The 13,979-nt window shown below is 36.3% G+C and overlaps 1 protein-coding gene across 6 annotated transcripts; it reads right to left on the bottom strand.

The window, feature by feature from the left end:
* Nucleotides 1–603: 603 nt before the first annotated feature.
* POSH (SH3 domain containing ring finger posh) lies at nt 604–13,811 on the bottom strand. 6 transcript variants are annotated; one of them, XM_087407082.1, is made up of 13 exons: nt 12,444–13,811; nt 12,238–12,352; nt 12,048–12,146; nt 11,824–11,960; nt 11,615–11,741; nt 11,068–11,376; nt 10,628–10,935; nt 10,203–10,549; nt 9,923–10,131; nt 9,707–9,849; nt 9,041–9,208; nt 8,102–8,218; nt 604–7,987 (listed from the first exon to the last, which is right to left on the bottom strand). In XM_087407082.1, the coding sequence occupies exons 1-13, from the start codon at nt 12,923–12,925 to the stop codon at nt 7,807–7,809; spliced, it is 2,742 nt and encodes a 913-aa protein (XP_087263208.1). In that variant the 5' UTR covers nt 12,926–13,811; the 3' UTR covers nt 604–7,806. The 6 variants fall into 6 exon arrangements, with proteins under 6 accessions (XP_087263208.1, XP_087263206.1, XP_011067607.2 ...); XM_087407080.1 differs by having other exon boundaries at nt 10,203–10,567; XM_011069305.2 differs by having other exon boundaries at nt 10,203–10,546; nt 11,068–11,391.
* Between the last annotated feature and the right edge of the window lie 168 nt (nt 13,812–13,979).

Below are 13,979 nucleotides of genomic sequence, written 5' to 3' on the forward strand. Positions count from 1 at the left end.
TAATTTTATACAGATTGTATATAATTTTGATATATCCGTTGCTCATGAAACGGGTAAATTAAAGTTTCTTGGAAATTCGAAAACATCACTACTTTTTATAGTCCATTCAAAAACTGGTTGATTATAAATATAAGGTAGATTATAAATAATTCATTTTAAAGACAAAATTATTTTCAAGGTTATTTCTGTTATAAAGCATTCGATCGAGTCGTCTAAAAATACACTGAGACTGAAAATTGTAATTTTGTATGTATAAAACACGTGTTTTTTGCAAACTTATTATGTGCAACAAAGATAAAATTCCACGCACGTTCCAGACAGAAACATCTTACGTGCAGTTAACTGTACATTGGTGCGTAAAGGACCATGTTAAATAACTTTAATAAACTTCCGACAGGGCACAATTGATACGCTCGCGTGCAAAGAAGCGCTTTTACATCAAGAAGACCAGCTGTTGCATTAAAGTAGACAGCACGAATGGCATCAATGCGTGAACATCAAACAAATAAAACTAGAGAAATCTATTATTTAAGCGCTTCTCTCCGTATTTAGGGAAAGATGAAAATTTTTATTAGAGAAACAATGGGAAAATAAGATAATAAATTTATATCGATACCATTACCGATTTTATTTTAGAGGCATTCCTGAGATATAATAGTATTTTTGTCAAGCTTTTATGAATATATTGATACGATATATTCTGCTGTGTGTACTAAAAAAAGGTAACTTTTTAAGAAAAAAAAGAACATTCTACCTTTAGAATAACAAATGTAATGAGAAAAATGATGATAATGGTATCTGTAGCAATAGCGAATTCGATTCGCTTGCATTAATCACTGTTCTGATTATGTTAAAAGCTACTATATATGTAGTTATTTAATATATGTTAAAAACATAATATAAAACATTTTCACTCACTGATAAAATCATCGTCAATGTATATTTTTAGCTGTAATATTTATATTTTATTAAATAAAGTATTTATATTATGCTTTTCCATTTAAATATCTCCATATATGGCAGTTTTTAAAGCACTGGAACAGAGTCTGTGCATGTCTATCGAAACTGCTCTCTATAATACAATAGACTACAAAAGACTTCAACTTCCTATATGCTGTCTGCGGCAGTTTAAAAAATTCAGCACACCGAACGATTTCGCGCAATTAAAAAACTATACAAGTTCAGCACACATTTAAAAAAGAGATACAGTTTCAATAAGTCCAATTGCACGAAATTGATCGATTTGTGATTTTCTGTTGAAATAATTATTTACGATCTATTAAATCAAATATAATTTGACATAATATATCGTCATAGCGAATCAACTTCACGAGCACAACAAATAGAAATGACTGATTTGGGACACATATACAGACCCGGCATTTGTGGTAGCCACGTGAAGGATTTTTTATTACAGGTTTCGTATGCTATTTAAATATTAAACGATACTTATGATACGTGTAAATTACGCTTGGACACGACATCGACATAGATTTGTTGGAACATCGTTACGTTAGTGACAAAATACCGAATAGCGTAAGTAGCGTGTGTAAAGGTAGTAATCGGTAACGACTATTCTAAGTTTTTTCCCTTACGAAAGAAGTGCTAGAAACACATTTGGTCTAAACAAAGGCTCTTGACTTGGATCTTATATTCCTACGCTACATGTATCTGCTCTGCAACCTAGACAGATTTCGACCGTTGCGCAACGCAGAGAAGTCGTCGTCTCTATGTATACGAGAGTAGAATTTTAATGACATGATTTTTGTTTACCATAATGTCGCGGGAACGTCAGATTTCGCAATAACTTATTTACAGCCCACGAAGACAGTCACATCATACATACGCGTTCATTGATTTATGATTTGCGTCACACACGTATTTCGTACATTGCGGCTTTCGTAAAAATGAACAACAGGCAACGATGTTAAATCAACGACATAATTACACAGAATATGATCTTACATGTGTCGTGTCATGTCTGATGTTGCACACCATGTAAAACAGCGACGGTAATAATTAATCTCTCTCGTTACAGCTAATCTGATATACCATCCGCAACTTAGCAGTACCTTCTTTACAAGCCATTAATAATAAATTACTTAAGTTTACGTCATATAAAATACACATATGTATGCCTGTGTATAAATAGGTTGCAATACTATCCAGTTTCTTCCAGTATGACATAAAAAATTCAATCGTATAATTTAATTATCATGGAGATGAACAGAAGAGACGTAAAAATAAAAACTATAATCTTATGAAAATTCGCATTCTTTGTCACAGATGGATATGCAAAACAGAAATGCAAAATATTAAATACATCGTACGTATGACACATTAATAATCTGTAAAAGATATGGTATAATAATTTCAATGATCCGCATGAACACAAAGAGACAAATTTTTCTTCGATATAAATATAAATAGATATACACACAATGTATATATGTATATATTTCGCCTTTTATTTCCTATCTTTTCTCTGATTTCTAAATATTGTGGTACAATAGACTGCCAAATTTATTATAACATGCGCAGTGTGGCCCCTCGCATAAGAGTGTAAGAGATATTTTCTTTTTCCTGACTATATCATAATTCTAGATTCGAATAAATTCGATCCTATGGTCGATCGGTCGTTCACTTTTTTTTATGCCGAAGTGACTGACATACAAAAATATATCCAGCCACCTTCCCCATCCGGATGAATAGCTATAAAATTACATCTCTTCATACGTGTATATAGACGTTTAGAATCTAAGTCACACTTTCCTCGTATGAGTAATGTAGATTTCATCAACATCGATAAGTTTCATAATTCTTATCGATTATGCTAATTCTTCTAGATTTTATTTTCTACAATTGCATGGCCACATAAAATTATTCACTCGTAAATTTACAGACAACTTTCTTTCCTTTATCTCAACGGACAGAGATGGATGCTTCTTATCAATCCTTTTACAACGTTATTGTAACATAAATTGTTTTTTAATATTTGTTTTTAATTTTAATGATTTCAATCATATCGAAATTTTTCATATCGTAGGATTTCACAGATGTTATAAGTGATTATATTTGCAACGTTTTACCCGTTGGTTAGTTAGAAACGTAATATAGAATTAATAATGTTATAGTGCGTAATGCAGTGTTATATACAATTTCATCGATAAAATTAATGATAAAAGTTCTGATTAGAAATTTTATAGTCAATACTTTTTCTTTTGTTCCCTAAATAAAGATCTCTTTGAGATTTATCTCTTTAAGATACTTTCGTCTTTACAATATATTGTGCAATGCTTTTGGTATCTCTGTATTATCTCTGTATCATAATATTATTCATTGTACATCGGATTCTCTAATCAGATAACGAAACATCTGCAAACTTCTACGATATTAAGTTACAATAAAATCTGCCATTAAATATTCATAATCAATATAAATATATATCCCCAGGATATATACGTACGTGTATGTGATTGAAATTATATCATGTATGATGTTTGTAGTATTGTTTATACTTGGATTTGTGCAATACGTATTTAAATTCAAATACATAAATGTAGATAGATTATTTATACATAAATGTTAATGAATTGAGCATTACGAATATATATGTATATACAAGTATATTTCTCTACATATTTAGACACGCGTAATGTATGTAATTAATGTGTGTATGTGTGCGTGTGCGTGTGTGTGTGCGCGCGCGTGTATGTGTGTGTGTGTGTATGTGTAATTATTGAATAATATATCGAAATAAGGTACACTTTTGTGATTTAATCATAAACTCTAAAAGATAATAGTATAATTAATTCAATGATAATCGCAATCAATAAAACAATTTTTAACAGCGTATCTATAAAGATTTATAAAAACCAATTGCGTAAAATTGCATATTTAATACGAATAAAAATAATAGAAAATATAAAGAACGTAACAAAAGTTATATTTACATACTGATCATTAATCAGATAATGGAAGCACTTTAATTTATTGGATATTTTCGTATTTATTCTGAATTACCTATTTAAACAACTAACTCGTCATTATGCCATGGATGCTTGTGTGACTTCATAAATTAGAAAACAAGTTATAAATCGAGTTATAAAATGGTATACAAAGTATATAATAATATCAACATCAACATTGCGCGTATCAAGGCCATTTTCTAAATATCTTAGCTAAATTGTTTATAACAATTCGAATTGTTCGTTAAAATGGAACATCTTTTTTTGTACGGGGGGGGGGGGGTATATAAGTGGATATATCCACTAAGAAAGAACATTCACTTAATCTCGATCAACAATTTCAAAACATAATCCAGTCTTAAATAATGTCAATATTAAAATTATTGGTTGTGCTTTCATATAGTATATCTTTTGATACACAAGCATAATAAGATATCGGCGGCAAATAAGTCGATCGTCTACAATGGCAGAGTAGGAAAGAGAAAATTATATAAAATCCGGTATGACTGATGAATATGGATCAAAATTCATAATTCTAAATATCTCAGGATCAAACCTACAAATATCTATGCGATAATGCACTTAAATTAATTTTCCTGCAAAAAATAATACAAAACTATAATATTTTAAATAATTACTCTATCTCCTGTATGTACTATTTAATTATATTTGAATGAGCGTGAGCGTGGCAGGTACGCACTAGTTTATCATGGCAGAGGTTCCTGGTTTCGACCCTGAAGAATCAAAATATTTAAGCTCATGTCTTCTCTCGAAAAATTTAATAATCAGCGTGCGTACCAAGCATAGAGAGAGATGTAAGGCCGGAATGAGACTATGCATTGAAGATTGAAATTAAAAATTCAAATTTGATCAATAAGGATAAAGGAATTTTAGCTCCTATTGTTTTGATTGGTCAAATTTCAATCTTTCAATCTTCAATGCGTAGTCTGACCTAACACAGGCCAGAAGTCTAATGTAAGAGAAAAAAGAATATTAAATGGAGACTTGTATCAAGCATTTCAATGAGTCACGTCATGGATCATAATTTAAAACGTTGAATTCAAAGCACCTAGTCTGACCATTTAAACAAACAAGATTAAAAAAACAGATCTTTCATAAATATTATTGTATATATATATATATATATATATATATATGTATATATATATATACACACACACACACATATGTAATAATACTTTACTCATTAAATATTCATTTTTTTGCAGAAAAATAATTTTAATTTACAATTATAATACCAGAAATAATTATTTACACACTGAACAAACCTAGTGATTTTTAACTTTAGACATTTGGCATAAGAATACACATTGTTACCATAATTGATATCATGTAATGTTTAAATAGAAAAATGAATGAATGAATTAAATCATTTTTTTCTACTTTTTATTATATCACATTTTCATGCATACTTGTAACAAAGTCAAGAACTATTAGGTTTGCCTGTTCATTCGTATAATCAAAGAAGAGAAGAACCTGGAGTTTTGGTCGAGTAATTATTTATTTTGTTTATATCAACAAATATTAATTAAATACTGAATTCTTAAATAATTTCTTGAATAATTTACGTTACATTATATAAAATTTTTTATTAATTAACTGTTCCGTTAAAGTAAAAACCGATAAAATTTAACTTTGTAATTAGCCTATTAACTATATACGATCCTATCTAGACAATCTAAAGTACGAGGGACGTGCGAAAAGTTTTGAGCCTAACATAGAAACAAGTATTTTTTTGGTCAACTTCAGTTTTATTTTTCGACACAGTCTCTTTTTAAATCAATACACTTTTCTCAGTGCGATGCTCTCCTTTAACTTATCCAAATAATAGTTGGTGTTTTACTCTGAATGAAAATAGACTTCTACGGATGCGATCTACTCGTTCGAAAATTTCTGTCCTCCGAACCAAATTTTAAGTCTTAGGAAACAGAAAAAAGTTGCTGGGAGCGATCCAGGTCTGGTAAATACAGTGGGTGGTCAATCAATTTGAATTGCAATTCGTGAATTTTTACCACAGCGACCATCAAAGTGTGAGATGGTGCGTTATTTTGATGGAACAGCACTTTCTTTTTCTTCAAATGTGACCGTTTTTTCGCAATTTCTATCTTCAGCTTATCAATTAATGATGCGTAGTACCCCCGTTATTGTTTTATCTTTTTCAAGATAATCGATGAACACAATTCCATGACTATTCTAAAGAACAGTCGTCATCATCTTCCGGTTTTCGATATATAAAGAAACAAAGGAAAATATGATCATTAACATCGGCTGATGAATCCATCTTCGGAACAAGTTTACCCTTTACAATCCACTGTTTTAACTGTTCCATCATCTCAGGAGTGAAATAGTGGATCCAAGTTTCATCAACAGTTATTAATTGAAAAATCCGACTTGTTTCGCTTAAACCGCTCCAACAAAGCCTTGAAAATGTTCATTCAAATACGTTTTTGATAAGCAAGCACGGCATCCAATACGCGGTTAACTTATGCATGATTCATTCAATGATAAACATGTTCTTTCGATATATCCATAGCTTCTGCTATTTCTCTAATCTTGACTCGATGGTCGTCCAATACTATTTGATGAACTTTTTCGATATTATCGGTGATGGTCGCAGTTGTTTGCCGTCCCGAACGCTCATCGTCAGCTCTGGTTCGACCACGTTTAAATTCAACAGTCCATCTTTTCGCGGTGGCAAATAATGGAGCAGAGTAAACAGCGTCCAACTCAGCTTTAACTTGCGCAAGCATATTGCTTTTTCAATGCAAGAATTAATTACGGTACGATATTCGATTTTTTTCCATTTGTATAAAGATACTGACATCGATTAGCATAATGACTTGTAAACAACTGAGCGTTCAAAATAGTTATAATTTTCACAGGTATCTTTCAGAGCATGTATGATTGTAGTACCAGAATTTAACGAGTAATGTTATCTTCATGTTGAGGCTTAAAACTTTTCGAACAACCTACGTACAACTGCAATCAACATTGCTGATAGAATTTAAGCGTATTATCGCATATATAGACATATCTACATTTATCGGCTTGTATTAGTCTATGTATAAGTTGTCTCTCTGTCTCTGAGATATTTAGATTTTTTTTTTAAATCCTCTTCCCTATATACAGTTTCTTTCTTTTTTTTTATTCATTCTATAATTCTACTTTAATTATGTGTCATGAACGGCTTCGTACGCGTAAGCAAAATTTACACAATCTATATTAATCTCTTTTACACGTCGTGCGTGTGTCGAAAAAAGACAGCAAGTTCGAAATCAGCTCAAAATGGGAAACCGATTTTTTCCCTTACAATCGCAAATGGCAGTAATGTCGCGCAAAATGAATTCGTTATTCTTATTACAATTACGCACGCCTACATAATCGATGGCAGTATAAGTTCCGAGTAGTTTCCGCGTCGTTTTCGTACTACCCTTCGTCATTTCTCGCATCTATTTACATGCAAAATATGCATAATTACTTTGCGCTAAAATTTCCTATTGTATCCATCGCGCGAATGCATTCATTAACTCGACGCGTCGTCGGTTACTTACACGGCGCGTTTACTACAATACGTTAATTAATGGCCCATTAAGTTTACACAATAGCTGTACGTACATTACATTACACAGCTCGAGATACAGTATGCGCGTGCATGCACCAGTCGCTTTGCAGCCGATGATATCCCAGAGAGAATTAACAACAAATACCCGCGGATACGTACCGCTAGCGGGGATAATCCGAATATGTCGTGTAAATACTTACACAAAAGGCCAAGTTATATACAAGTTTCTAACACTAGGCGACTTTGTGTCGGGTCTCAGAAAGCTTCCACAAAACTAGCCGGAAATAGTCCCGTGCGACCAGTACGCTGCTGCATACCTTTGTACCATCCGTCGTCGCGCTTCTTCTGCACGTATATTATGTCCCCTACACGAAGTTCCAGCTCAAACTCGCTATTAGGTGGATACGGTACGATACAACGGAATCTGTATCCCGTGCTAAAATTGAACATAGTTATCATGAAATAACGAGAACTGTTATAATCTTGTGATTAACGGGCGAAAGTTAACAAGAGTTAAACCAGGGCATTTGAGGGACAAAATTATACGTACCGGTCACGAGACGATTGCTGCTTCATTTGCTTTCCCATTCCAGCGTCTAGCGAATTACTCTTGCGATGATGATTTCCAACGGTCACGCATTGCACCATTGCACCAGATTCATTGGATCTAGATAGGAATAAAGAATCAATGTGTAATAAAACTATCGTTATAATAAATTGCGATGGCAATTTATTATATAAATATAAAATATAATATATAAAATGCTTATATATCAGACGATTCAGCATCACACAAGCATAATAAATAAAATATATATAAATTATATATCATTTTGTACAGAAAATTATCGACAAAGAACTATGTAACAAACATTTAATGGAATTTTCTAAACATGCAAATTGTCTGCAATCACAATGTTTCTCTAACTATATAAAATAAAATTTATCTTGTGCAAAAGAGCGTGCTACAATTCTGTGATATAAGAAAAACGACTACAAACATTAATTATGCAACTAACGTAAAATAGATTGTATAAATGTGATCTAGATTTTTCTAAGCTTACCTTGAAATTAAATGCAGTTCTATCTCGTAATAAAATATAAATACTAATATAAAGAAAAAACAAGGAAACGATAAGTACCTATATGATAGAATTCTCAAATATGTATATTAACTTACACATAGGCACGTCTTCGCCGTAAAAATTAAGAAATGTGACCGCTTAAAATATAAAGATATTAATTTTATATAGGATATTTCTATCAGTAGAAATAATATAATATCCTATACTTTCATTAAAGTAAAGTATTACATACAATTGTGTTATTAATTGTTGTAAAATATTATATAAACATTATCGCAGCTTTTCTAATGTCAAAAAAACGATTATTCTTTTCATATTTAATAAATGAATAATTATAATTTATGGCAGAAGAGTTCCATAAATTTCGAGTCGCCGGTTCATATTTAGGATTATAAACGACTAACCTCTGCGTTACTGACACTGGTAAGGAGGGTCTCTCCTTGCATTTCAGTCTCTGTGAGGATGTGATGTGCCCTTGAACAGAGCCCGGACATAAACGGTGTGGGCTGTTTGAAGCATTTAATTCCTGTGTGGGTACCACCTGTAGCAACTGACTTGGACAAGACCCCGATCTGCGATTGTCAATTCGTCCCACCCATCCCATCCCAACACAATATTAGAGAAACATTTCAAGGCGTGCAGTTTGTGTCATGCCGCACAAAGCATGATAACGTTTAAACATTTACATTATTCGTGAGTGGCTACCTAAGCCACTTATCTATCTACTCTATACGTGTGCATAATTATTGACGATGCAACGATCATGCAACGATCTTAGCAAAAAAGAAAAAAATAGTGTTTTTATTTAAACATTTAAATTAACACTTCGACAAACATTCATACGCGCACATAAATTGCTCGACAATCTGAGAACACGGTATTCGCAGTAAATGCATGTACGTGCATACGAAAATTAGCGGGATTAGATGGAGTACATATCAAACAAAATCAATTATCAGAACATGCAAATTATAAATTACCGTTCTCGACTTTTGGTTTATAATACAGATTGTATGTACACACAAACGTATTCATAAATTCACGATAATCTGAATTAATCGTCTACTCACCGAACGTGCATCGGATTGATGGAATTACCGTCGTCGAATACAGGATTATCCATTGAGTATGTAGCAGGTGGAGGCGATTTAGACTTCTTAATATTGGTCAAGCGGCGCATCAATGAAACGCATTTATCCTTCTTTTCTTTCGTCTGTAATAAATGGGTATATGTAAGCATTACATTATCGCAATATGTGTACAAATACTTATTACAGGAATGATACCTTTTCCGTGGTTCTGGACGCTGTCGCGACTGCATTCGATAATACGATACCGCTCGCTACACGCAGAGTATTGTTCGGGCTTCTGTTCATATCGCCTGTGGAAGAAGAAGAAGCAGAGATGGTAATGCTACTGCAGCCATTGTTAGCATTATTGATGCCAGCTGCCGGTTGTAACGATGACGATACGGTGATTTGTTTACCAGGGGAAGCTGAAAAGAAACGTCGTATAATTAGCATCAATGAAAAGCATAATCCAATGAGATTTACTTCAAGTACATACGAATATTTGCCGTCATCACCGCGCTGTGACTGCGTCCAAGTGGAGCAGCGGCATTTTGATCGTTATGTCGGGGCGGACTAGTTTCTTGATTCGGTCCCTGATTAGACTGAGCGGCGCCGTGCCAGGACGAAGACACGGTTGTCGTTGTGGATGGGCTGATGGCACGCGGCGGTAATTCAGGCGGCGGCAGTGTACGAGGATTGTACGGTTGTGGCGCGGGACCCTTGCTCTTTGTGTACGTCACCGCCAAACGCGATTCAGTATTCGATGAGGCGTTTGATAGTGGTGAACCTTGATGTTGACTCGGTGAGTTTGGAGATCCGCGGCACAGCCCGCGTTGACATCTGCTGCAAATATACCGGAAACTGTAACTTAGAAATAACCAGACTAACCCACGAGACAAAGATTAGAACGCAAATGCTTACTTGGCAGGTGCAACGTAATTTCCAGGAAAAACTCCGCACTTCTGGGTACGATTGGACGTTCCTTTAAACCATCCATCTTGACAGCGTTCCGTTACCATGTAAATCCCACCCTTTCGTAATTCAAGCTCATCCGCTTTCTGGGGCTTGTATGGATATAATGCTACGTATGCCGCTGGCAGATGCGTCGTAGTGGATGCGCTAGTAGTAGTTTGGCTAGCAGATATACTTTGTGACGCCTGAGCAAGAACAAGATCGCTGCTGCCACTTCGTCTGTGACGAAGATTATGATCTGTACAACTACCGCTCGTCTATAATAGAAGAAAATTCATTTAAATTTAGTATTCAAAAAATGTCAAAATACAAAAAGCAAGAGAGAATTATGAACTGTATGTAGCTATCCATACAGAAATTGTTAGAAAAACATGATAAGGTTCCCTTACTTGTAAGGAGGAAAATGACTCATTGCCTCCACTATTATTGGCGTTATTAGGGGCACTGTCTACCGGAGGACTAAGTATTTCAGCGCTATGTCTATGATGGGGATGTGCATGGTGACCTGTATTGACGGCAGTAAAACTATGACGTTTAACGTTATGCCTGTTGCCGACCGCCGGTGGCGACGTTGCAGGACTACCAGGACTACTCGGAGCAGTACTGGAACTGCTGGACGTGGTCGAACTGTTGGGGGTGTTTGGAGTAGTGGTTGTGGAGCTGCCGCCAGATGATACATTTGAGACAGAGTCAGATACCTGTAATGCAGCGTTCTGTGCAATATAACATCAAAACACATGTCTCACAAAACACATCTTATGTTAAATTAATAAAGAGTGCTTTCTAGGAAGAGACATAAATGATATAGTATAGTAAATCTCTCTTTATCTCTACAGTAAATCTCTATTTAACATTAGTACAAGAATGTAATGATTTATGACTGTATCACTTATTTCTTGCTAGAAAGTATCTAAATGCTTGATCAAAAATATGTACCTGCACCAATTGCGGTCGAGATTGACTCGTTGTTTGCACATTACGCGAATGATCGGTTGGTATTAACGGCGTGGTTTCTTCGTTCGTCGGAGTTGGCGGGGCTACCCTTGACGGTCCCGGCTGTACACTGATTAAAACATTAATTAATATATGTTTACTTAAAAACTTAAAAAAACATGACAATTATATTAATCAATCGTTCTACTTACTTGGTCGAGAGTTTCATTAAAGCTCTAGCAACGCTATTCAGCTCGACAAAAGCCAGCGGAAAGATTCCAATTCTGTCCAAAAGTTTACCTTCTGCCCAATTTTCATCTACTCTTCGAATAACGCTGATAACTTCTCCCTGAGGAATACATTTATTTTGTACATATAAACATGTCATTGATACATTAATGGTAAATGATTATGAAAAAGTAATATGTGAAACTACCTTGTTAAATGTTAAACAACCATCCTCATCATCATTTGTCATCCTAAAATCATATAGTGCTTTACATTGAGGTACATGCGGTGTCAAAGGCGTCATCACCTGGAAATTGTGATAAAGCAAATTATGATTAATTCAAGTTTAAAGTATTCAAACCACTATAACACGATGTTTCAAGATGCACAGATTATACCTGAACGTAAGACAAAGGAAAGACACCATGATTATTGCCACATTCCCCAAAATACCAATTGTTGTCAATTTTCTTCCGAAGAATGACTATGTCACCCTTCTTGAAACTTAAATCGCTATAAGAACAAACAATAATATTTACACAGCAAGATAAAAAAATACACAAATAAATCGTGATTGTACAACTTACAAACATCTAATGCTCACCCTGGCACTTTGGAGACATAATCGTAGATCGCTCTTCCGTACGCCTGATTATGTAGATGCACCTGCTTAGCGGCAGCATTGGAATGTCGTACTGCCGGCTCGGAAGTGATGGCAGGTGCGAGATTGCCGGTGACAATAGGAGCCGGAGCAACCTGGTGACCGCCAAACAATCGTTGGGGCGCGGCAGTGCCACCCGAAGACCTCAACAACGGTAACGCGGACTTGGCCTGATTCTTCGGCGTGGCATTGCGCATCCCCTCGAGGATACGCATCAGCAACACGTTCGGCGGTAGGTCATCCACCTTGGCATCCACGAGGACACGGCATTCTGGGCAACGTAGCTCGCGATGGGTACTGACGATCTCCTCCAGGCACTTCTTGCAAAACGTGTGCTGACACGGCAGTACCTTGCTAGACGTGTCGAGTCGTTCCAGGCATACCGAGCACTCTAACAAGTCGTTCAACATGCACTCGTCCATCATGGAGCGGTCCCTCGGCCTTCCGTACACGCCTGCACCCAATCGTTCGGTCCCTCCAAATCCCTCGGTCGTACCCAATGGTACCTACTCCGGATTCCTCGTCGTCGCTGCTCTTAAACTCACTCTATCGAAACGTACTCCCTCTCTCATCTAACCCTCCCAATTGTTCCTCTCACTCTTTCTCTCTTTCGTTTTTTCCTCGTTGTTGCTCCCCGCCTTCAGTCCATCTCTCTCAAATACTCACAAACCGCCGTTGCGAAGAGAAACAGACTATCGTATATAGTTGGGCTGCAATTCCGGCACCGTACGTACGTTATCGTCGAGCGTAGGAATTTAATTCGCTTTTACTCATTCCTTCTCCCTCCTCCTGCCCCTCTCTCTCATTCACTGTATATTCCACTCTATCGTCTCTATCCGCCCTTCGCGCTCGCTCGCGGCTCCAGAAAAGTTACGCGCCGCCCCGTTCAGCCCCGTTCAGCCCCGTTTAGCCCCGTTCAGTCCCGTTCTCCGGAATATGTACGCTCTCCTATTCGCTCAGTCAATCGACGGTTTGATTAACAACGTCTCGGCAATCTCGGCTCTTGCATGTCGCACGGCGGTAGCTGGCGGCACGGCCTCGGCGCGCATCGCGGCCACGGCATCGATCAATCGCGCACGTCGTCGATTCCGCTGATTCCGCTCACGGCGGGTTCGTGCACCCGCGACACCGTCGTCGTCATCCTCCACGCCGACGAACCCGACGGCGACGTTACCGCGATGTTATCCGAACGTTGACTCCTTCGTTCCGTCCGCGGCGTTTCCGCTTCTTTCTCTTTCTCTCTTCTTCTCTTTTCTCCCTCTCTTCCACGCGTTTTTTAAAAGTCATTCGCCCTGCACACAGACCGGTGTGTACTACTACTGTGTACTGATGTACTGGTGTGTACGCGCCCTAGTCGCCAGACGTACGCGCGCCAACTTCAGTACGCTCGCGGCTCGCGGCGTGTCGCACATCTAGATATTTTTCTGCGTCATGATCATTCACAAAAAAAAAATCAAAATTAAATTCTTATCGATTGAT

The sequence above is a fragment of the Acromyrmex echinatior genome, chromosome 6 (assembly GCF_024713525.1).
Source record: "Acromyrmex echinatior isolate Ae372 chromosome 6, ASM2471352v2, whole genome shotgun sequence".
In the NCBI taxonomy this organism is placed as follows: domain Eukaryota; kingdom Metazoa; phylum Arthropoda; class Insecta; order Hymenoptera; family Formicidae; genus Acromyrmex; species Acromyrmex echinatior.

What these genes read in the sequence shown, in the direction of transcription:
- POSH (XM_087407079.1), bottom strand. Translation starts at nt 12,925, where the DNA reads ATGATGGACGAGTGCATGTTGAACGACTTGTTAGAGTGCTCGGTATGC. An exon ending in TTCCTTTGTCTTACGTTCAG is followed by an intron (nt 12,147 to 12,237) that starts GTATAATCTGTG and finishes CACAATTTCCAG; the next exon opens with GTGATGACGCCTTTGACACC. An exon ending in AATTACGTTGCACCTGCCAA is followed by an intron (nt 10,568 to 10,627) that starts GTAAGCATTTGC and finishes TCTAAGTTACAG; the next exon opens with TTTCCGGTATATTTGCAGCA.